Raw genomic sequence first — 22142 nt, forward strand, 5'->3', positions numbered from 1 at the left:
CAGACCTAGAATGGCATCTAAAGATATGCAATGAAGGAAACCTTATTGCTGCAGTGCATTGCACAAGGGGCTGCCTTTGAAGATTCTTCAGAAGCTGCAGCTAGTGCAGAGTTTGTTGGCCAGATGGTTGATCAGAGGTAGGAGGTCTGAGCATATAGCTCCGTTTTTAGCATAGCTGCACTGGCTGCTGATCAGCTCCCAGACTCAATTGAAAGTGTTGTTTTTGAGCTTTAAACCACTTTGAGGATCAGAACCCTAATACCTTAGGATCCGCCACTCCCTGCATGAATCTACTCAGACTCCATGTTTGTCATCCGACTCCCTACTTGATGTGCCCCACTGAGGGAGGTCTGGAGGGTGGCAACACAGGAACGGGCCTTTTCACTGGTGGCTCTCCGATAGTTGAATGTAAGTGTTGCCCCTGGCACCATCATTATCAGGTAAATATATTCCTGTTCACCCAAGAAGTTGGCTCTTAGGGTAAGTGTAAGGGGGACTCCCTACAGGGAGCCAGCCCCCATCATCCTAACGTCCACCTCATCAAGTACAGAGAGCACCAGTGGTTCTGAAGCAGCCAGAGGGGGAGGAGGAGACTCGGAGAGGGAGAGAAATCAGAGTGAAGGACAGTGGGAAAGCTCGGAGGCGGAGGGAGGCAGGCAGACGCTTGGGAATACGGCAGAGCCAGGGAACTGACTGCTGAGGGAGGAAACTGAAAGGGCATCGCTCCTTCCGGCGCCAGAAACACAGGTCAAGGGGGCGGCGTTTTGGGGTGCCCAGATTACTTTGCTGGCGTAGGAACAGACGTACGCCATTGCCGGATTCTGGTTTGGGATGAGAGGTCGTGCTTTTAAGCTGTCTCTACACTGTAAATAATTAGCACAATAAACGTCTTTGAAGACAAACTGGACTCAAGCGGAGTTACTCTAGAGTAGCCACGACGACCCTCTGACAGCAAGATTCCCCCCTTTTATGTTATTGCAGGATGAGCATTTTTAGTCAATAATGTTTTATATCATTTTGATGCATTTTAAATTACACACTGTATATGTGTTTTTTATCATTATAAGCCGCTTCGAGGTACTTTACAGAGTAAGCGATGAATAAACGCAGCTGAGCAACAGCATTGGCTACAACTGTATGAACTTTAGAGATGTAAGGCCACAGTTTTGCCTGGAATAAAAAGGAACAGCTCCACTCACATCCTGCTAGGGTTGGATGATCATTTCCCCAGGATACAGAAAATAAGCACCGCCTCTTTAAGGGAGAAGAACAGGTGCAAGCTGGGTTGCCTAGCACAGGTCTGAGTTACAGGCTAATCTTTTAATTTCATCTATTTCAGGAAGCAGATAGTAGGGATAAGAGCTCCTGGCTGCTTGGCAAAAGTCTCAAGTGATCAGCGCAATGTCAGGAAAGGTTAACATTTTTAATCTGCATTGGGGAGGCATTTGGAGATGAAGATTAGGACATGCTCAGGGACGGAGTGCATTCCTGAAGCCTTGCCCTATTTAAAACTTCTAGTTTTAACCTTTCCTACCACCTGGGACGCGGGTGGCGCTGTGGGTTAAACCACAGAGCCTAGGGCTTGCTGATCAGAAGTTGGCGGTTCAATTCCCCGCGACGGGGTGAGCTCCCATTGCTTGGTCCCAGCTCCTGCCAACCTAGCAGTTTGAAAGCATGTCAGTGCAAGTAGATAAATAGGTACTGCTCCGGCGGGAAGGTAAACGGCATTTCCGTGCGCTGCTCTGGTTCGCCAGAAGCGGCTTTGTCATGCTGGCCACATGACCTGGAAGCTCTACGCCGGCTCCCTCGGTCAGTAAAGCGAGATGAGCGCCGCAACCCCAGAGTCGGTCACGACTGGACCTAATGGTCAGGGGTCCCTTTACCTTTACCTTTTACCGTGCAGAGTACAAAGATCGGTGGCAGAAACAGGGGTGGCTTAATGCCAGATTCATTCATGATATGTATTAAACTCTTCTCCCGACTCCAACTGGTTGATACTATATTTTTTCTGTATGTATCTATGTACCAGTATATATATTTTTAATGCCTTTGAAATGAAGCATTCTGTGGCTTATTTATCAAATTTCCTCCACACAATCAATTCCCCTACAGCTCACCAAACATATCTCTATTGAAGATGGTAATGAGTCCTTTCATACTGGTTCCATGCGTCCTTTTTTTTTTTTGCTCCCCAAGTTACAAGCTCTGGCCTCTGAAATCTGACATCTCTCTTTGTGTTCCATTTTAATTTACAAACCTTTAATTGAATTGCACAGCTCCTGGCTCGCTTGCCCTTTCTCTTTCGCGCAGGAAATAATAAGGTTCCCAATGAGTCACCTTGTCGAGAGAACACAATTCCGTTTCCCCTGACGCTGGATTATGATTTAGCCTTTCAGTGGCAAATCTGAATACTCTCCCTCTTTCACGAAAATATGCAGTAAAACATATGCATCGAGAACTGGCAGGAATATGAGCTTTTAGAAAGCAGAGGGATTTAGATCATTAGAGTCATAATATTAGCTCCTGAAGTGTATTTTTTAAATAAAAAAATAGACCAATTTTCCCCAACCTGGTGCCCTCCAGATGTTTTGGTCTAAAACTCCCGTCAGCCCATTTGCTATGAAGGAGTTGGTGAGAGGATGAGAAGGCAGTTATTTCATCCTCCGGCTTTTAGAAGTTGAACAGAAAGTGTAACATCACAAGAGCAGAGCATCTCCTGTCATCCCACCCCTCTCACCTTGGTTGCTGTATTGCTAAGACTTCCATGCAACCTCTGATGTTTTTAACCAAATGAACCAGAATAGTTTACTGCCCTAAAACAGCTTTGTTCCCAGATAGCTAACTTTCAACTTCAGATTCTCTGTGTTTCCATTGCACCCCCAACCCCTTAAGTTTAGTTCTCCACATTTTCAAGTCAGTTAAAAATGACACAAATGATTTTGAATGCTCATCGGAGAAAGGGATGTACTGGTAAACTCAAATATTTATTCATCCTGCTATTTTTTTAAAAAACAACAACAACAACAACGTGTCATTAAAAAACGTATGACCAACCAGCCTGTGACTCAGAAACTGCGCATACAGTGTTAGAAACTGAAATATGAAAGCTAGGAGCTAACCTTAAACCTAGGTTATGGGTGCTGCAATGGAGTGTTTAGGCACGCTTCTTAATAACAAGAATATAAAACTGAAAATGAATGAAGTGCAGCTAAAGTCCTGTGTTCATTTTTCACATGATCTAGTCCTCATCTAAAGACTGCAAAAAAAAAACAAAGCCATGCTTCCCTTGCCCACCCCTCTAATATTCTTATGAGGGTCCCTTCTCCAGCCTTCAGAGAGTAGCTGGAAGTGGGGAGGCAGTAAAAGGTCCTCCTTTTCTTCCAGCAGTGGCAGTTTTAATCTGAAATCTTGGGCGCATTACTGCGCCCAGAGCTCAGAAACAGCTTGCATTAACGAAATCCCCTGTTGCAAAATGCGCCTAGAACAGTGGGAGTTTCAAACGCTGTGCACATGGTTGCCAATAATTATTCTGGTCCTTATTGGCATAGCAAGTAGAAGATCACTGGCTAGGAGACGGGGAGAGTTGTGAACCACAGCACACTCCATGGACTCTTCTGTGTGGGAAATAGGAAGCCCGTGTCGTTTCATCAACTTTGCTGAATGCAAAGTTCCATCAAGTACCTCCTTCCCCAGAACTGTGTCAGCTGGTCATCATAGGAACATCTGGTGTAGGAAATGGGTGGCCAAGCTTTGATTTTGATTTTTCTCTTTCCTTACTGTCCCTTGTGTGTCAAGCTTGTCTGCTTACCTTTTCGGTGGGCGGTGTTGCTGGCGAGCCTTGGGCCCCGCAGTGATCCAGCTGGGGGCAGAGGCCGACACCATCCGGCTGCTGTCCAATCAGCACTGGTGGGAGGCATGGCTGTGGCAAAACTTGAACCGTGGCGTGGCTGGGGGATCGCCCTCTCGCGCCCTTCGCCGGATCTCCCGCCCTCCCTCCCTCTTTTTACGCTTTGCTATGACACAAACTGCGGGAGGCAGTGCAAGACAGGAGTGCCTGGCGTGCTATGGTCCATGGGGTCACGAAGGGTCGGACACGACTGAACGACTAAACAACAACAAATGACACAGCCTTGCTATGGACAAATGTTTGCCCTTCTGAAACAAATCAATAAAATATCAAATACAAAGAGAAGTCAAAGTGGGACGAGCGTACATGTGTATAAGTGACTGTCACTTTTTCAAACTATGTTTGAAACCTCCTTGGGTGGGGGGGACTGTTACCCATTTCCAGTCTGACGAGTCTCTTGTAGCGGCTGAGGGTGGGAGCTGCAGGTCTGGATCTGCATTTCCCATTGGGGGGGGGAGCTTTCCAGGTGAGAGGCTGTTCCTGTAAGCAGGTCACAGAGGTCAGAATGTGAAATTTTGTTATTCTGATTATTTACACCGTCTGCTCTTGCCCTTGCTTTCCAGGTTCCGATATGCTGCAGTGGCTTATGCAGCGCCTTCAGATTACCGACGAAGGTAAGTTTTGGCGGGAAACACAGGTGGCGTTTGGCCAAGGTTCCTCCCCATCCTTTTCCTCTTCTTTCCTCCACACTACAGTACAGTGGTACCTTGGTTCTCAAACGCCTTGGTTCTCAAACACCGAAAACCCGGAAGTACGGTAAATGTTCCGGTTTTCCAACGTTTTTCGGAAGCCAAACGTCCGATGCGGCTGTCGGCTATTGTTTCTGGGGCGCCTGCACCTTGGTATTCGAACATTTTGGAGGTCAAACAGATTTTTGGAACGGATTAAGTTTGGCACTTTTGTTTTTGCTATTTATTTTGCGTTTTTGTTTTTGTGGCTTTTTCGGTTCATTCGTTTTTGTGACTGTGTGGAACCCAATTCAGCTATTGATTGATTGATTGATTGATTGATTGTGTGACTGCGGAAATGGATTAAAGCCCCCCATCCAAACAATGACTATCATCAGCGCAGTGAAGAAAGAAATAATACTTTTAATTTTTATCATCTACAATCTATTTACATTGATTATTGCTTTCATTTTATGGATCGATGGTCTCGTTAGATAGTAAAATTCATGTTAAATGGCTGCTTTAGGGGTTGTTTTTAAAAGTCTGGAACGGATTATTCCGTTTTGCATTACTTTCTATGGGAAAGCACGCCTTGGTTTTGGAACGCTTTGGTTTTGGAACAGACTTCTGGAACGGATTAAGTTTGAGAACCAAGGTACCACTGTATTTGAATTCTTGTCTTTTTAATAGCTGGTTGTTTCTGCATGTTTGGCTGTGCTCTGTGTGTGCCAGTGAAGGCCGCTGATATATTTCTTTTTTAGAGGCACTCAGTTTGGGAAGTATGATTATCAGGTACGGCTACATCTATCCTCTTCAGGATCCGAAGAATCTGATTCTCAGACCAGACAGCAGCCTCTACAGGTTTCAGGTGAGCAGAGCAGTGAGCCACAAGCAGAAGAAATGGAATCCTGCTAAGGTCTTTTAGACTTTTCACATAAACCTCATTCACATATCAGGTTAAAACCTTTTTCAACTCAAGGTTCACATTGCTTCACAGAAAACTGCACTGGGGATGCAACCCAGAGGAGCCGGGACTCAAGCTGCAGAGGGACCCAAACTTTGGCCCTCCAGATGTTTTGGACTACAATTCCCATCATCCCTGACCACTGGTCCTGTTAGCTAGGGATCATGGGAGTTGTAGGCCAAAACATCTGGAGGGCCGCAGTTTGGGGGTGCCTGCTTTACATTTGTACAGTTAGCAGTGCTCCAGCCATGCAAAAACCGGACTCTCCATCCTAGCAAGGACTTACCCCGGTTCAAAACACTTGATCCCCAGTGAGGGGAGTGGCCTAGGAGGAAGGGGTGTGCCCTGGGGGGAGAGACTGTTGCATGTGGCCTGGAAGGCCACACTCGGCCTCTGGGCCTGAGATTCCCCACCCTTGCAACAAACCATAGATAGAATTAACTGTGGTTAAGTGTGAAAGTTCATGTTGTTGAAATCGTGGGCACTTAGCTCTTACCCCACTCCGACTGCTGCCACTCTACGGAAGAAATATGCCAAAGCAGGAGTGCCAACGTAAATAAAATGGGGGGGGGGGAGGTAAGACCCACCCCACACAATCAATTACAAAACGTGCACACCATTTGAATGGCAATGCCCATCAACTTTGAGGGGTGTCCGCCCCCAAATATTTTATGGGGTGTGTGTGTGCAAAGGGACCTTGGCCCATAGGAGTTGGCTCCTATTGTTGCAAGCCAAAAAATGGCTTATCTCAGGCATCCCCAAACTCTGGCCCTCCAGATGTTTTGGACTACAATTCCCATCTTCCCCGACCTCTGGTCCTGTTAGCTAGGGATCATGGGAGTTGTAGGCCAAAACATCTGGAGGGCCGCAGTTTGGGGGTGCCTGCTTTACATTTGTACAGTCAGCAGTGCTCCAGCCATGCAAAAACCGGACTCTCCATCCTAGCAAGGACTTACCCCGGTTCAAAACACTTGATCCCCAGTGAGGGGAGTGGCCTAGGAGGAAGGGGTGTGCCCTGGGGGGAGAGACTGTTGCATGTGGCCTGGAAGGCCACACTCGGCCTCTGGGCCTGAGATTCCCCACCCTTGCAACAAACCATAGATAGAATTAACTGTGGTTAAGTGTGAAAGTTCATGTTGTTGAAATCGTGGGCACTTAGCTCTTACCCCACTCCGACTGCTGCCACTCTACGGAAGAAATATGCCAAAGCAGGAGTGCCAACGTAAATAAAATGGGGGGGGGGAGGTAAGACCCACCCCACACAATCAATTACAAAACGTGCACACCATTTGAATGGCAATGCCCATCAACTTTGAGGGGTGTCCGCCCCCAAATATTTTATGGGGTGTGTGTGTGCAAAGGGACCTTGGCCCATAGGAGTTGGCTCCTATTGTTGCAAGCCAAAAAATGGCTTATCTCAGGCATCCCCAAACTCTGGCCCTCCAGATGTTTTGGACTACAATTCCCATCTTCCCCGACCACTGGTCTTGTTAGCTAGGGATCATGGGAGTTGTAGGCCAAAACATCTGGAGGGCCGCAGTTTGGGGATGCCTGGCTTATCTTCTGAGTTAGGCCAATAAGACTCAGAGACAAGAGGAGTTAGGAGTCCATTATGCAGGGACCCAGGTGGCGCTGTGGGTTAAACCACTGAGCCTAGGGCTTGCTGATCAGAAGGTCAGCAGTTCGAATCCCTGTGATAGGGTGAGCTCCCGTTGCTCGGTCCCAGCTCCTGCCAACCTAGCAGTTCGAAAGCTCGTCAAAGTGCAAGTAGATAAATAGGTACCACTACAGCGGGAAGGTAAACGGCGTTTCCGTGCGCTGCTCTGGTTGGCCAGAAGTGGCTTTGTCATGCTGGCCACATGACCTGGAAGCTATACGCCGGATCCCTCGGCCAATAATGCGAAATGAGCGCGCAACCCCAGAGTCGGTCACGACTGGACCTAATAGTCAGGGGTTCCTTTACCTTTACCTTTATGTTTATTGCAAAGCAATAAGGTTACAGTCTAATCTTTTCGCAAAACTGCAACCCTGCCCAATGTGGGGTAGAGGAATTTATAACATTTCAGACAAAGGATTTTGATTTAACCAATCACATAAATCATTACATCATTGTATATTTAATATTCATCATTACCTCATTTCATATTTAATACGCAAGCGCAATAAGCATCGCTAACTAAACTTTGATTCTCACCGTGATCTGTTACATTGTGAGTTAGTATGCATGTTGGGAACCTGTGTTACGTGTACCATGTATCAAATTATGTTCTTAGCTTGTGAGCTGTATCTTTGTGATTTGCGTATTAGCTGACCTTGTATCCCAGTAGGGACAGCTTCTTGCTAAATCATCAGGTTCTTTAAAGCAACAGGTTACCATAACTCTTCTAATATTAGCGTATTCCAAGATTTATAAGGATTTACATTATCACCTTAATTGTGGCCCTTTGGGCCCCTGCTACACTATGAGTCATAGTCTGGTTTGGCATCTTTTCTGAACCGGGACTTGTTTTCACCAAACCATGAGTGGTAAGCCAGAAGCAAACCTTGGCTTCGGACTGCGGTTCATTTGAAGGGGAACAACAAGCCTGGGTTCGGATGTAATGAAAAGCCAGAGTATTACTTGATTCTTCCCTAGTGCTGTAGCACGTGGAACTTTCAAGCAACATCCACCTGTTCACGTTAAGCGATGCTTTTATTTTAAGGTAAAGGCGCCCCTGACCATCAGGTCCAGTCGTGTCCGACTCTGGGGTTGCGGCGCTCATCTCACTCTATAGGCCGAGGGAGGCGGCGTTTGTCTGCAGACAGTTTCTGGGTCATGTGGCCAGCATGACAAAGGTGCTTCTGGCGAACCAGAGCAGCGCACGGAAACGCCATTTACCTTCCCGCTGGAGTAGTCCCTATTTATCTACTTGCACTTTGATGTGCTTTCAAACTGCTAGGTGGGCAGGAGCTGGGGCCGAGCAACGGGAGCTCACCCCGTTGCAGGGATTCGAACCGCCGACCTTCTGATCAGCAAGCCCTAGACTCTGTGGTTTAACCCACAGCGCCACCTGGGTCCCTGGTGCTTTTATTTTACCGATGGTTTAATAGGATGGGTGAAGTGGGGCCACAGACTTTAAGACTTCTTTAAAGCCTTTGGCAACTCATTCCTGCTCACTCTTAACTCCAAGAAGCTTTTAACAGTCCTTTCAATCTGTGACTTTGCCTTATCTTTCACCTGGGTCCTTCTTTGCCAGCCTTTCGGAAACGTTGAAAGATATCCTTATTTGGAAGACTTTGTAGTGGCTTCATCGCGCTACATTTAGCTTTTTAAAATGTTTTAACTAGACTGTTTTAATGTTAGCAGGTGTGCAACGCAAATAACTGTGTAGGGGTGCTGTAGAGCAGTGTTTCTCAACCTTTTTTGGGCCACGGCACACTTGTTCCGTGAAAAAAATCACGAGGCACACCACCATTAAAAAAGTTTAAAAAATTAACTCTGTGCCGCCCTATATTGACTATAATTATGACTGTAAGAAACACTTGCCAATTGCTGTGTTGGTTGCAATCTCCTGTAATAAGGCTTCACAAGCCGTCCGGCGGGTCAGTGCTGTGTATTGGCGGCTGCCAGGCTCGTTTGCACTGAGCTTTGGGAAAGAGGAGGAGAAATATTGCTTTCCGGCGGGTCAGTGGTGTATATTGGCGGCCGCCAGGCACGTGACAATGTAAATCGCCCTTCTCGTCGCCGCATGTCACGGCATACCAGCCAGCGTCTCGCGGCACACTAGTGTGCCGCAGAACAGCGGTTGAGAAATGCTGCTGTAGAGGAAGGGCTGCGGCTGTAATTTTACTGTTCATTATTTTTATACCATGATCTGTGTACATGTCACTTTACAAAGAATAGGTATGACAGGTTCCTCCCCTCAGGGGTTCAGCAACCTAAAAATACACACAAGGAAAATTATCCTCTTCTTTGCTGGGTCCCTTTCCTGGCGCTGCTGAACTCTGAGGGCAGTTTTTGCTAACTCGGCAAGGCCCCAGCACTTAGCCACGGAACAACATTTTTTATTGCAATTTGCTTCAGTGGATCCCCCTTTAAATGAATTTATTGCTGATCTCCCTTTCTCAATCTAGGTCTCCCTTTCTGCACCACTACAGGCCTCACTCACCTCCTCTTTTAACCCTGCAGCCTCCGGTCTCTGCACCCATCCTTGCCTCTTTCTCATTTTACCAACAAAAGTCGGCATCCCATAGCACTCTTGCTTTTTCCGTTTTGAAATAATTTTTTATTTTTATTTTGCAAGTGTAAAGTTATAACAATACCAAATACATGTTCACGTTTAGAGATTTCTCTGGATCTCCAGACTCCCCACCATCCCCTCCCTGGGTCCCATTGTCAACATTTCCAACTGCGTTATAAAGTTCATCATCCATATTTTATATGTCTCCATATTGTCCATAGTCTTTGTTACATTACAAGTCTTATTAGAATCCTCCAGTGTTTTCATTTGTTTACAGTGGTCTCCTAAATAAATTATAAATCTTTCCGCATAGCACCCTTGTATTTGCACCCCCATTTCTGCCACTCATCCAACATGTCTGCTTGCCCACCCCTTTTTACCTCTTTTCCCCTCTCTCCCTTCGCACCATAGTGCTCACCAGGGACAAGCAGAACTTGTCTGAGGCCCTGGGCAGGAGTTGTTTTAGAATAAAGTTATAAACAAACAAAAAAGCACCCGGTTCCTTGCAGACCCCCTGGCTGGCTTTGCCCTCCTAGGCCCAGGGCAAGTGTACATTTGGGACTCGCACCCGTACGGGTCTGATGCTCGCTCTTTTCTCTCTCTACCCCTATCTCAGTTACTTCCTCTTTCCCCATCTTACTGGGTCCTCGGTTGCTCCCTTTTACTTCTTCCAGTTCCCGTTTTCTTCTGCTTCTCTTTATTCTCCACTCCACCCCATCTGTACTTCTCCTCACTGAATTTGTCAGCAACAGTACACAAAAGCTCTCATTTTTAACTCCCTGACAGAATCTGTCAGAGACCGGTGGGCCTGGCTGCAGTGGCCTGGGAAGCTGGCAACAATCCAGGCGAAGGGGAAGCAATGGCAATGTAGTGACACGGTATCCTCCCATTTCCCCCCCTCTGTCTCTCTCACATACACACACAGGAAGGGTGTAGAGATGTTGGAAAATTCTGGTGGAAGGTGGAGTGGAAATCGTTGGTGTTCACTTAACCATCACATTTCCTGGACAGACGTCAATTCGGCGAATTTGATTTGCATTCACTGTTGTTGTTATTTTCAGTCTGCAGCCGTTAGTCCCCAATGGATAACTCTCCCCTATTGCATTGCGTTTCCTTTGCATTGAAAGGAATGGTGTGGAATAACATGATAATTACATGGTTAATTGTGCAAAATTTCGCTACAGCAGACAATGTGACCGAATGGCATGGTTTTACGGAAGGCTGAAATGCAGTGGAATGGAAACAGCGCTGCATGTGACAAATATGGGTCGGAATGGAAACCAATGCCTTCTTACATCCCTAGTTTGGGATGTTATCTATTTGGACCAGAAAGTGGGAAGGGGCCACTCCCTATGTGGTGTTCACATAGGGAGAGAGCTGCAGCTGCAACATCCAGTGGATGTTACTATTCCAAGTGTTGTTGTTAATATTTGTATAACCACCCTTCGTTTGCAAATATTAGGGTGGTTCAGAGCCTAAAAACATGATAAAAACACAAAATACATATAAAAAGCAATAACAGAAACAAAACAAATAACCCCCAAACCCCAAGGATTGGGGGCTTGCCTTTCCCTGCCCTTTTTTTTTAAAAAAAGATTCTTCTGTTCTCCAGGCCTCTTTCAGAATGTATATAAAATAGCTGAGAACATACATTTACAAAAACATTAAAAATATGCAGGGCTGCCAGTCACATGCCAGCTGGTAGAATGATATAGAAGAATTTAGTTAAAGAATCAATTGATAACCTGGGTCTTAGTTTTTGTGTTCTTTCTTACAGACACCGTATTTTTGGCCGACCCAGCAGTGGGCAGCAGATGATACCGACTATGGTAAGCTATATTAAGATCACCCTGCCTTTTTAGTGAAATCTTAAAGGTGTAGATCATGTGCACTTGGAGGAAAAGATGGAGTAGGTGTTTGTATGAACTCCAAAGATGGTGTTTGTAGAAACTAATCAGTTCTGGGAAAGGTACCGAACATCTCCGTTGATGAAAATTTCTGTTTTCAAACGCCGTAAACCCGGAAGTAAATGCTTCGGTTTTTGAACACACCTCGGAAGTCGAACATGCCACGTGGCTTCCGTTGAGTGCAAGATCCTGAGGCCTAGCTGTCGGCTGTTGAGTCCTTGGTTTTCGAACGTTTCAAAACCCGAACGGTCTTCCGGAATGGATTACGTTTGAAAACTGAGGTGCTTCACTTTGAAGAGGAGGGTACCTACTTACACTCTTGTTTCAACTGTCATTTAAAAAAATGATTTAGAAAACATTCAGATATATGATGCGGCAGGACCCTTCCTAGGACTCTAGTACTTCAAGGTACGCATGGGATGTTCACATGTTTAAGCACCCCTTCATACGAAGGCAATCCATCCATATTGAAAGCTGGCCTCGAGAAAGCTAGGCCAGAATCCCTTCTCCCTGACATGCTAGCTATACACAGGTAGGGGGTTTTTAGCACAGAGGAGCATTTGAATTTACAATCTTCCACCTGTAGTTTGGAGTGTAACAGTACAGGTGAAAGTTCTGTCAGTTGATCATTCTGAACATCTTTAATTGCCTTAGGCCTGGTCAGTGGGGTGGTGGCAGGTTCCTGAAACTAAAGCCTCATTCATAGATGCTTTACATAGATTCATGGCAAGTTGCAATGTGAAGCAGTTCCTCGTGCAATTCTGGCAGTGCTGAAACTACCAATTATTATTATTATTATTATTATTATTATTATTATTATTATTATTATTATTATTTATACCCTGCCCATCTGGCTGGGTTTCCCCAGCCACTCTGGGCGGCTTCCAACAGAAAAATGAAATAAAATAATCTATTAAACATTAAAAGCCTCCCTAAACAGGACTGTCTTCAGTTGTCTTCTAAAAATCTGGTAGCTGTTTTCCTCTTTGACATCTGATGGGAGGGCGTTCCACAGGGCGGGTGCCACCACCGAAAAGGCCCTCTGCCTGGTTCCCTGCAACTTGGCTTCTCGCAATGAGGGAACTGCCAGAAGGCCCTCGGTACTAGACCTCAGTGTCCGGGCAGAATGATGGGGGTGGAGACGCTCCTTCAGGTATACTGGAACGAGGCCATTTAGGGCTTTAAAGGTCAGCACCGACACTTTGAACTGTGCTCGGAAACGTACTGGGAGCCAATGTAGATCTTTCAAGACCAGTGTTATGTGGTCTCGGCGGCTGCTCCCAGTCACCAGTCTAGCTGCCGCATTCTGGATTAGTTGTAGTTTCCGAGTCACCTTCAAAGGTAGCCCCACGTAGAGCGCATTGCAGTAGTCCAAGCGAGAGATCACTAGAGCATGAACCACTCTGGCCAGACAGTCTGCAGGCAGGTAGGGTCTCAGCCTGCGTACCAGATGGAGCTGATAAGCAGCTGCCCTGGTCACAGAATTGACTGCACCTCTATGGACAGCTGTGAGTCCAGAATGACTCCCAGGCTGCGCACCTGGTCCTTCAGGGGCACAGTTACCCCGTTCAGGACCAGGGAGTCCACCACACCTGCCCTCCTCCTGTCCCCCACAAACAGTACTTCTGTCTTGTCAGGATTCAACCTCAATCTGTTAGCCGCCATCCATCCTCCAACCACCTCCAGGCACTCAGAAAAGAAAGATTGAAATGACATGTTAAGCCAATCCATACAAAAGCCAAGATACATTGATTGCATGTGCAAGTTGGGCCATCTGTTTCTTTTGCTTTTTAGAGAATGTATGTGGATTTTGTTCCTCACTTTAAGCCTTAAATAAAGAATAAGTTCATGTTTTATTAAAGAAATATTCCACAGTCTGATACACCCTTACATGGGACAAAGTCGACTGGACTTTGGTTTAGCTATTAGTTTACTCAGAGTAGACCCATTGAAATGCATTTGAAACTGAGGTCCGTTCTCTTCACTTGGTCCGTTTTGCATATAGCTTGATTGGATGCGGCCCTTACTTTTGCATAAACGTGCTACAGGGTTGGACTAAACTTCTCCAGCTTAATTTGTTTTGTGGAATGTGTTATTAGAAATGTGTTAATTTGGCACCTTAACTCGCCCTCCTCTGCACCTCATTGCCGCATGAATATGTAGCTGACACACCAGAAATTAGCAAACTGGCTTTAACCAGAGCATAAGGTTTGAAATCACAGCGGGAAAATAAGAATAGCACTATAAAAACACCACACAAATCGAACAAACCGAAACACACCTTCAGAACATTTCCTCATGCATGGCACCAATTTTATGTTGAAATGAAACTGCCGTTGCTTTTCCAATCATGTTGGTATTAGCCAAACCTACAATTGTGCTGTATTCATTACCCTCTACCTGTGTTAATTGTACACTGCTTAAATTGCTAGCTTTTATGGACACACTGCCTAGTTAGGAGAAATAATTTCCATAGTTAGATATTTAGTTCAAAGAGCTTCAATAAGACCTCCAGATAAAAAAAAGAGTGGGAAAGATGGCTGCTTATAGTAAATTCTAGATGTGCATGCCAGGAAAATAGAAGCACTCTCTGCTGAATGGGCTTCTGTAGGAAGTGTGGTCATTTGTTTCTTGAATTCAAAGCCATTCAGAGTGCAGCTGTTCTGATCTTAGTCCTATACCAGGCATCCCCAAACTGCGGCCCTCCAGATGTTTTGGCCTACAACTCCCATGATCCCTAGCTAATAGGAGCAGTGGTTGGGGAAAATGGGAATTGTAGTCCAAAACACCTGGAGGGCCGAAGTTTGGGGATGCCTGTCCTATACACATTAAGAAAAAAGTTACAATCACAGTGAAGCTTACTAACACCACTTGGAATATTTCCCTCTCCTACATTTGCCCTAAGCTTCCCCCTGCACCAGAGTTGTCACCATAATACAGATTCCTTTCGCTACCCTATATGGCAATTACCTATGCTGGAAAACTGCATTGTCTGGAGACACAAGCTTATGTGGATCATAACAACAACAACAACAACAATTTATTATTTATACTCCGCCCATCTGGCCGGGTTCCCCCAGCCACTCTGGGCGGATTCCAACAAAATATTAAAATACAGAAATCCATCAAACATTAAAAACTTCCCTAAACATGCCATCTAAAGGTCCGGTAATTGTTGTTCTCCTTGACCTCTGGTGGGAGGGCATTCCACAGGGTGGGTGCCACTACTGAGAAGGTCCTGTGCCTGGTTCCCTGTAACTTAGCTTCTCGTAGCGAGCGAACCGCCAGAAGGCCCTCGGCACTGGACCTCAGTGTCCGGGCAGAACAATGGGGGTGGAGACGCTCCTTCAGGTATACTGGACCGAGGCCGTTTAGGGCTTTAAAGGTCAGTACGGACACTTTGAATTGTGCTCGGAAACGTACTGGGAGCCAATGTAGGTCTTTCAGGACCAGTGTTATGTGGTCTCGGCAGCCGCTCCCTGTCACCAGTCTAGCTGCCGCATTCTGGATTCGTTGTAGTTTTCGGGTCACCTTCAAAGGTAGCCCCACGTAGAGCGCATTGCAGTAGTCCAAGCGAGAGATAACTAGAGCATGCACCACTCTGGCGAGACAGTCCGCAGGCAGGTAGGGTCTCAGCCTACGTACCAGATGGAGTGGACACAGAATTGACCTGCGCCTCCATGGACAGCTGTGAGTCCAAAATGACTCCCAGGCTGCACACCTGGTCCTTCAGGGGCACAGTTACCCCGTTCAGGACCAGGGAGTCCACCACACCTGCCCTCCTCCTGTCCCCCACAAACAGTACTTCTGTCTTGTCAGGATTCAATCTCAATCTGTTAGCTGCCATCCATCCTCCAACCGCCTCCAGGCATATTATTATCTGGATTCACCCGGGACAGAATCTTTATTTGGAAAAGATGTAATTCTACTTTTCTTTCACTGGGCCTTCTCATGCGTAATGTGGACACCTTCCACCAGACATTCAATGACTTTCACCCCACCATCAACCTAACAATGAACCAATCTATGCAAGAAATACTTTTTTTTGGACACCACTATAAAAATGCAGGATGGACGTATAGACACCACCTTATACCGTAAACCAACTGACCGACAAACATCTACATGCTTCTAGCTACCACCCCAAACATACCAAACAATCCATTGTATATATAGCCAGGCCCCACGTTATAACCACATCTGTTCCAACTCTACAGACAGATACTCTCACCTAATAAATCTACAGCAAACCTTTTTAGAACTAAAATATCCGCCCAATGAAGTTAAACAACAGATCAACAGAGCCAGACTCATACCCAGAGAGAACTTGCTGCAAGACAGACCCAAAAAAGAAAATAACAGAACACCACTAGTCATCACATACAGCTCCCAAGTTAAAACAGTACAACGCATCATTAGAGATCTACAACCTCTCCTAGACAATGACAGTTCTCTTTCTCAAACTCTGGGAGGAAGACCTTTCATTGCCTACAGATAGCCACCCAAACAACTCCTCACCCACAATAATACAACCACTAGACTTAACATGGACACTGGTACCAGAGCCTGCAATAAATCCAGATGCCAACTTTGCTGCCACATACACCCGGACAACACCATTACTGGCCCCAACAACATCAAACATAGTCTCAGGACTATTTAATTGCTCATCTTCTAACATCGTGTATGCCATCAAATGCCAACAGTGCCCTTCAGCTCTCTACATCGGACAAACAGGCCAAACGAAGCCTTCGCCAAAGGATAAATGGACATAAATCTGACATCAGGAATCACAAGACAGAGAAACCAGTAGGAGAACACTTCAATCTCCCAGGACATTCTATATAAGATCTCAAAGTAGCTGTCTTATTACAAAAGAATTTCAGAAATAGACTGGAAAGAGGGGTCGCTGAACTGCAGTTCATCACCAAACTTGGAGCCACGGAGAAACCTGGTCTAAACAAAGACATTGGATTCTTATCTCATTATACATGATAAAGCTATCTTTAGCCATCTCACCCATTGCTTTTCCTGTGGGACCAATTTGCAGTCGTAAACAGTCGTAAATTCTTCCTGCAAGACCAAATGTGGTCATAAACAGTCTGGTTTCCCACCACCCTTTTGAGTGGTGCCCCCCCACCCTCTCACTATATGTGGGGATCTGGTAACTTCTGTTTCAGTGTATCTGAAGAAGTGTGCATGCACACGAAAGCTCACACCAATGACAAACGTAGTTGGCCTCTAAGGTGCTACTGGAAAACTTTGTTTCGACTACATGCGTATGGTTAGCATGGAAATGATGTATCTTCTTTTCTGTCCCCCCCCCCCCCCAGCCATCTACCTAGCCAAGAAAAATATCAAAAGGAAAGGAGTTTTAGAAGAATATGAAAAGGTAAGAAAGTATTATGGCATCTTCTGCAAGCTTTTGGCTAAGCATCTAGGGTGTAGAGGTGTCTTCAGCCCCCTCAATATTTGCTTGAAGGGCAAATGTCGCCCCAGTGCGACACCACAGAAGGCTGCACGAGTATGCATGATGTCGAGAGATGCCGCAGGGCACAGCCTGGTGTGAAGTCGCACCAGCCTGTGCAGTGTATCCTGGTGCTGCAGGAATCTGCGCGGACTAGCGGAAGGCTGGACCGGGCTGTGCGGCGTCTGGAGTTGTGTGTGATGACATGTGTCGGCTTCCCCAATCTTGGGGGCAATTTGCGCCTCTGGTAAAGCACATCCAGGCAGTGGAGGGAAGGGGCCCACACCACAGGGAAGCATTAAAGTTCAGTAGTGGAACATGTGCATACCTGCCAAGTCTCTCGTGGAGAAATCCGGGATCTGCAGCTGCGCGGCACCGGAAATTGCATAGACGCAACTTCCAGTGTTGCTTTGCCCATCTATGGGCACCAAAAATGGCCGGTGCCGGATGTCGCGTCTATGCATGTCCGAAAGTGCATAGATGTAAGTTCCGGTGCTGGCGCCAGCCATTTTCGGTGCCCATAGATGGGCAAAGCGACACCGGAAGTTACTTCTACGCACTTCCGGACATGCAGAGATGCGATTTCCGGCGCCGGCCATTTTCTGGTGCACATAATTGGGCAAAGTGGCACCAAAAAAATGGCCGCCGACAGGAGCCGAAATAAGGGAGATTAACAGGAGAGGAGCTGAAATGGGAGACCGCTGGGAAACGGTAAGGAAAAGCGGGGGTTTCCCGGGAAATATGGGGTACTTGGCAGCTATGAACATGTGCTCTGCATGCAGAAGATCACAGTCCCTGACATTAGCTTGGCAGGGCGCCATTGCAGGTTAACTGCAGAAAATACTGGGCTACCCAGGCTGATGATCTGACTTAGCAGAAGGCAGCTTCCTGTGTTCCTGTAATTCAGCCACGGACCACCAAGATTAGCAGCAGCCCTGAGCTTTTTGATAGCATGTAGTTCCAGGATCATGGATTCACAACTGTAGCGTTTCCGCCCCCACTTCTCTACTTTCAGATTTTGGTTCCCCCCCCCTCACCTATTAAACTACATCTATTAAACAGATTTGTCAACTTAAATATGCACCACTGCTTCAACTATGGGCTATGCTAATAAATCTTGCTGAGAAATCTCATCAATCTTACTTGTTCCATGTTTCGTACATGTGGCCGTGTGCTGTAGCACTTCATGCTGCGAGCAAAACGGAAGCCTGTGTCTTTCCTTGCTGTCTCACTGCTGCTTTTCCCCCAGGAAAATTATAACACGCTGCACAAAAAAATCAACCACAAATGGGACTTCGTTGTTATGCAGGCCCAGGAACAGTATAGGTGAGATGCTTCTTAACACTGTTTTTTTTCCTCTTTTCGCCTTTGTTTTGAGTGATGCTGTGAGGATTAAGCTACTGCCAGGTTCTCAGTAGCCAAGGAATTATAACCCATTCCCCTTCTCTCTAAAACAGAGAGAAAGCGCTTTCAAAAATTGACACGGACCCGTTACCAAATGAGCTTACAAATAACCACACTGATGGCAGTTTGTGCTGTTTGCTTGAAAGGTGTAAATACAGCTTTCTGTCAATGCAGTTTAATTCTTCTCTGATAATGAGGGTGCCTGGCTTTGAAAGATCCATATTCAGAGAACTCAGTAGCAGGGTTTTTTTTTAAAGAGCTGATGGCAGTAGCTGCCCTTTTGCACTGGTGGGCTCATTGTGCTGGTTTCAGCTAGTGGAATTGGGGTGGTTGGATCTGGCTCAGGTTGTCGGCGTTTGGTGATGTCCACCGATATCTTTGACCATGTCCTAAGCCAGGAAACCTTAACAAAATGTCTTAAGTGAGGCTACAAAAGCAGAGTTGCCTGTGTCCTGTGTGGTTGCTGGTTAAATGGCCTTTCCTGTGAGATAACTTCAGAGGATGCTTGTGCTCACTCTTTGGGAATGTGGTGTAGTGGTTAAGAGCGGTAGACACGTAATCTGGGGAACCGGGTTCGCATCTCCGCTCCTCCACATGCAGCTGCTGGGTGACCTTGGGCTAGTCACACTTCTCTGAAGTCTCTCAGCCTCACCTCACAGAGTGTTTGTTGTGGGGGAGGAAGGGAATGGAGATTGTTAGCCACTTTGAGACTCCTTCGGGTAGTGATAAAGCGGGATATCAAATCCAAACTCTTCTTCTTCCTTCTTCTCACATCAAATTGGATAGTAACCATTGTAACTTTCCCTTTCCCAACAAGGTCTGCAGGCACTTCACTGCAGTTTGTCCGTTGTCTGCTTGCACAGCATCTGTTGTATTAACTCCTCCTCCCCAGTTTGGGGTCATATGTAAATTTGATGAGCATCCCCTCAATTCCTTCACCCAATATAGGAAGATGTTGAACAGTAACGGGCCAAGAACAGAATGTTGTGACACCCCGTTTGTCACTTTTTTCCAGGATGATGAGTAACCATTAGTGAGCATTCTTTGGGGTTGGTTGATTAACCAGCTACAAATCCACCTAACAGTTACCTCATCCAGACCACATTTTACCGGCTTCCCCACAAGAATATCATGGGGGACTTTGTCAAAAGCAGGCACCCCAAACTTCGGCCCTCCAGATGTTTTGGATTACAATTCCCATAATCCCTGACCACAGGTCCTGTTAGCTAGGGATGATGGGAGTTGTAGGCGAAAACATCTGGAGGGCCGCAGTTTGGGGATGCCTGGTCAAAAGCCTTACTGAAATCAAGATACACTATGTCCACAGCATTCCCCTGATCCACCGAGTCTATCAGAGAGAGAGAGAGAGAGAGAGAGAGAGAGAGAGAGGAGAGAGATTTTGTGGCCTGACTTGTTTTTTGAGGAAACCCCTGTTGCATCCTAGTAATCAAAGCATCCTTTTCTAAGTGCTCACAGACAGACTGTTTGACTATCTGTTCTAGCACCTTTCCTTGTATTGACATCAATAGTTACCTAGGTCTTCCTTTCCCCCAACTCCAATCCTCAGGTGCCTCACCAAGAATTCTAAAATGCTGGTTGTGATTTGAGCAGTCTGATAGATGTGTGGAGCCCTTGGGCCAGGGAACTTTCTGGTCCCTCCTATCATTCCGTAGATAGTTATTTTATTCTATTTATTTAAGTACCCCACTTTGTACGTGGTTCACCATGGAAAAGTGGCGCCTGTATAAACAACACTGATGGTGATTTTAGGGGGGGGGGAATTCTACTCTGCCTTTCGGTTCGATCGCTAAAGGGTACAGTCACGTGGACAGGAGAGGAAGGATAATTTCGTTACACACAAAATTCCTGGTCAGTTTTTACACTGCTTGCCAGGGATGTGCAGGTAGTCCTGTGACAGGGAAGTGGGCCTATTACACTTTGATTTGTTGAAATGAAACTTCACTCTTGATTTTGCAGGACAGGAAAAGAACGAAAGAAGGAAGATCGATATGCTCTGGACTGTCAGGAGAAAGCCTATTGGCTAGTGCACCGAACAGCTGTAAGTGAAGAATAGACATATCTAGTAAACAATGTGGTTCTGTGGTTCTCATTAGAGTAATAATAATAGGATCATATTATTGTGGAGTTCGAAGGGACCCCAAGGGTCATTTGCGCTATAGTTTTGGACACCCAAATCTATGAGCACTAAGAGGTCCTAGGGGCTTTGGCTTAACATTTCCTTAGAATGAAGGTCACGGGAAGCTGTGGTTTCTTTCCGCTGTATGGTTTTATTTCAACCTATATGGAAACGGAGCACATGAAAGAGGTCCACAGCATGAACACCCTTATATTTTATGACACACCTTATTTCTGTAATTGTGAGTTGTTTGGAACAGTTTTAATATTGTGTTATAACTGTTGCAACCCACATGGGACCTTGGAGCGAAAGGTGGACAACAAAATTGTACCGGTAGTAGTAGTAATACAAATCTTGCTCCGTTATTAAATTTTTGGTGGTTCCCTCCCCTAAACTGTGGCTTTGGACTCAGTAGAGATATCACATCAAGTCAAGTTCAAGATGAGACTGACTATTCTTTCACATTCTCCTCCAGCTGGGGCCCACCTTTTAGCTCACCTTACGGAAGGCTCTGTAGCTACGGTATTAGCTTCTTTGGCAACCAGTTGCCTGTACGCTTTAGACATGCAAGGAGACACTTAACAGACTTGACAAGAGCCATAGACCTAACAAAGAGACTGGTTTGTCCACTTTGACATTATCTTTTTTCTACAGAATCTCATCTTACAGTTTTAACTCTTGCAATAGGGGAGAAGGGAGGAATGGCTCTTCTGGCAAAGAGATAAGGACGCCCAGATATCCTGCTTCCTGCAGGTGGGGGAAGTGAGGCACAAGCTCGCACAGGAAGCAGCTGGTGTTTAAGCCCCTGTCTTCTGAGAACTGTGCATGCTGCATACATCTGTGTCGGGTGCATTTCGTTCCTTGAAGTCAGCTCCTGCAGCTTGACCTGCGTAATTGCAAGGGGTTGCGATCGCTCTCCCACCCGCCCAAAGTAGCAGGAAGAATAGAGGCAAACCTGATACGCAAATGCACAGGACCTCTGCCTCCTCTCACGGCCTGATCTCTCCGTGTTGATCTTTCCATGCCCACGAGTGCTTTTTGGCGAATCTTCCATGCTGGGGAAAGACTCCAAGCTGTGGAACACAGCACCAAGTTTCTGTTATTTCGGAGGCACTTCTGGCAGATACCGGTGGGGTGTTTTCCTGAGCAGTGCCGCACTGATCACAGCATGCCACAAGGCTCTGACACATGCCAAGGAGCTACATTCCCTAATCCCAACTCATAATCAAAGATCCACTTTTAATTGTGCACACGGTGTAAGCGGCCAACTGAGAGCCCAGCGGTTAACAGACAGAGAAGGCATAAGCCTCCGGCAAATGTCAGGCCGTAATTGGAGCTTAGCTTGCAGGGGGGAAGGGGAATACCATCTGTAGAAAAGGCCCCTGTGCCACAGCAGCCCCTTTGGTCCTAGTTCATCTTCCCTGCTGAATCCCCTTTGATCACACCAGAACTGAATTTGGATCTTTCT

General features: G+C 46.2%; 1 protein-coding gene across 1 annotated transcript in view; it reads left to right on the forward strand.

The window, feature by feature from the left end:
• RGS9 (regulator of G protein signaling 9) overlaps positions 1 to 22142 on the forward strand; it is a 74804-nt gene that overhangs the window by 11787 nt on the left and 40875 nt on the right. Inside the window, exons 3-8 of the mRNA XM_060271975.1 lie at positions 4471 to 4521; positions 5337 to 5443; positions 11537 to 11588; positions 17000 to 17058; positions 18383 to 18459; positions 20515 to 20596. Of these exons, the coding sequence (XP_060127958.1) occupies positions 4471 to 4521; positions 5337 to 5443; positions 11537 to 11588; positions 17000 to 17058; positions 18383 to 18459; positions 20515 to 20596 (428 nt within the window). The remainder of the gene's footprint in view (positions 1 to 4470; positions 4522 to 5336; positions 5444 to 11536; positions 11589 to 16999; positions 17059 to 18382; positions 18460 to 20514; positions 20597 to 22142) is intronic.

Source organism: Zootoca vivipara, chromosome 2 (genome assembly GCF_963506605.1).
Source record: "Zootoca vivipara chromosome 2, rZooViv1.1, whole genome shotgun sequence".
NCBI lineage: Eukaryota > Metazoa > Chordata > Lepidosauria > Squamata > Lacertidae > Zootoca > Zootoca vivipara.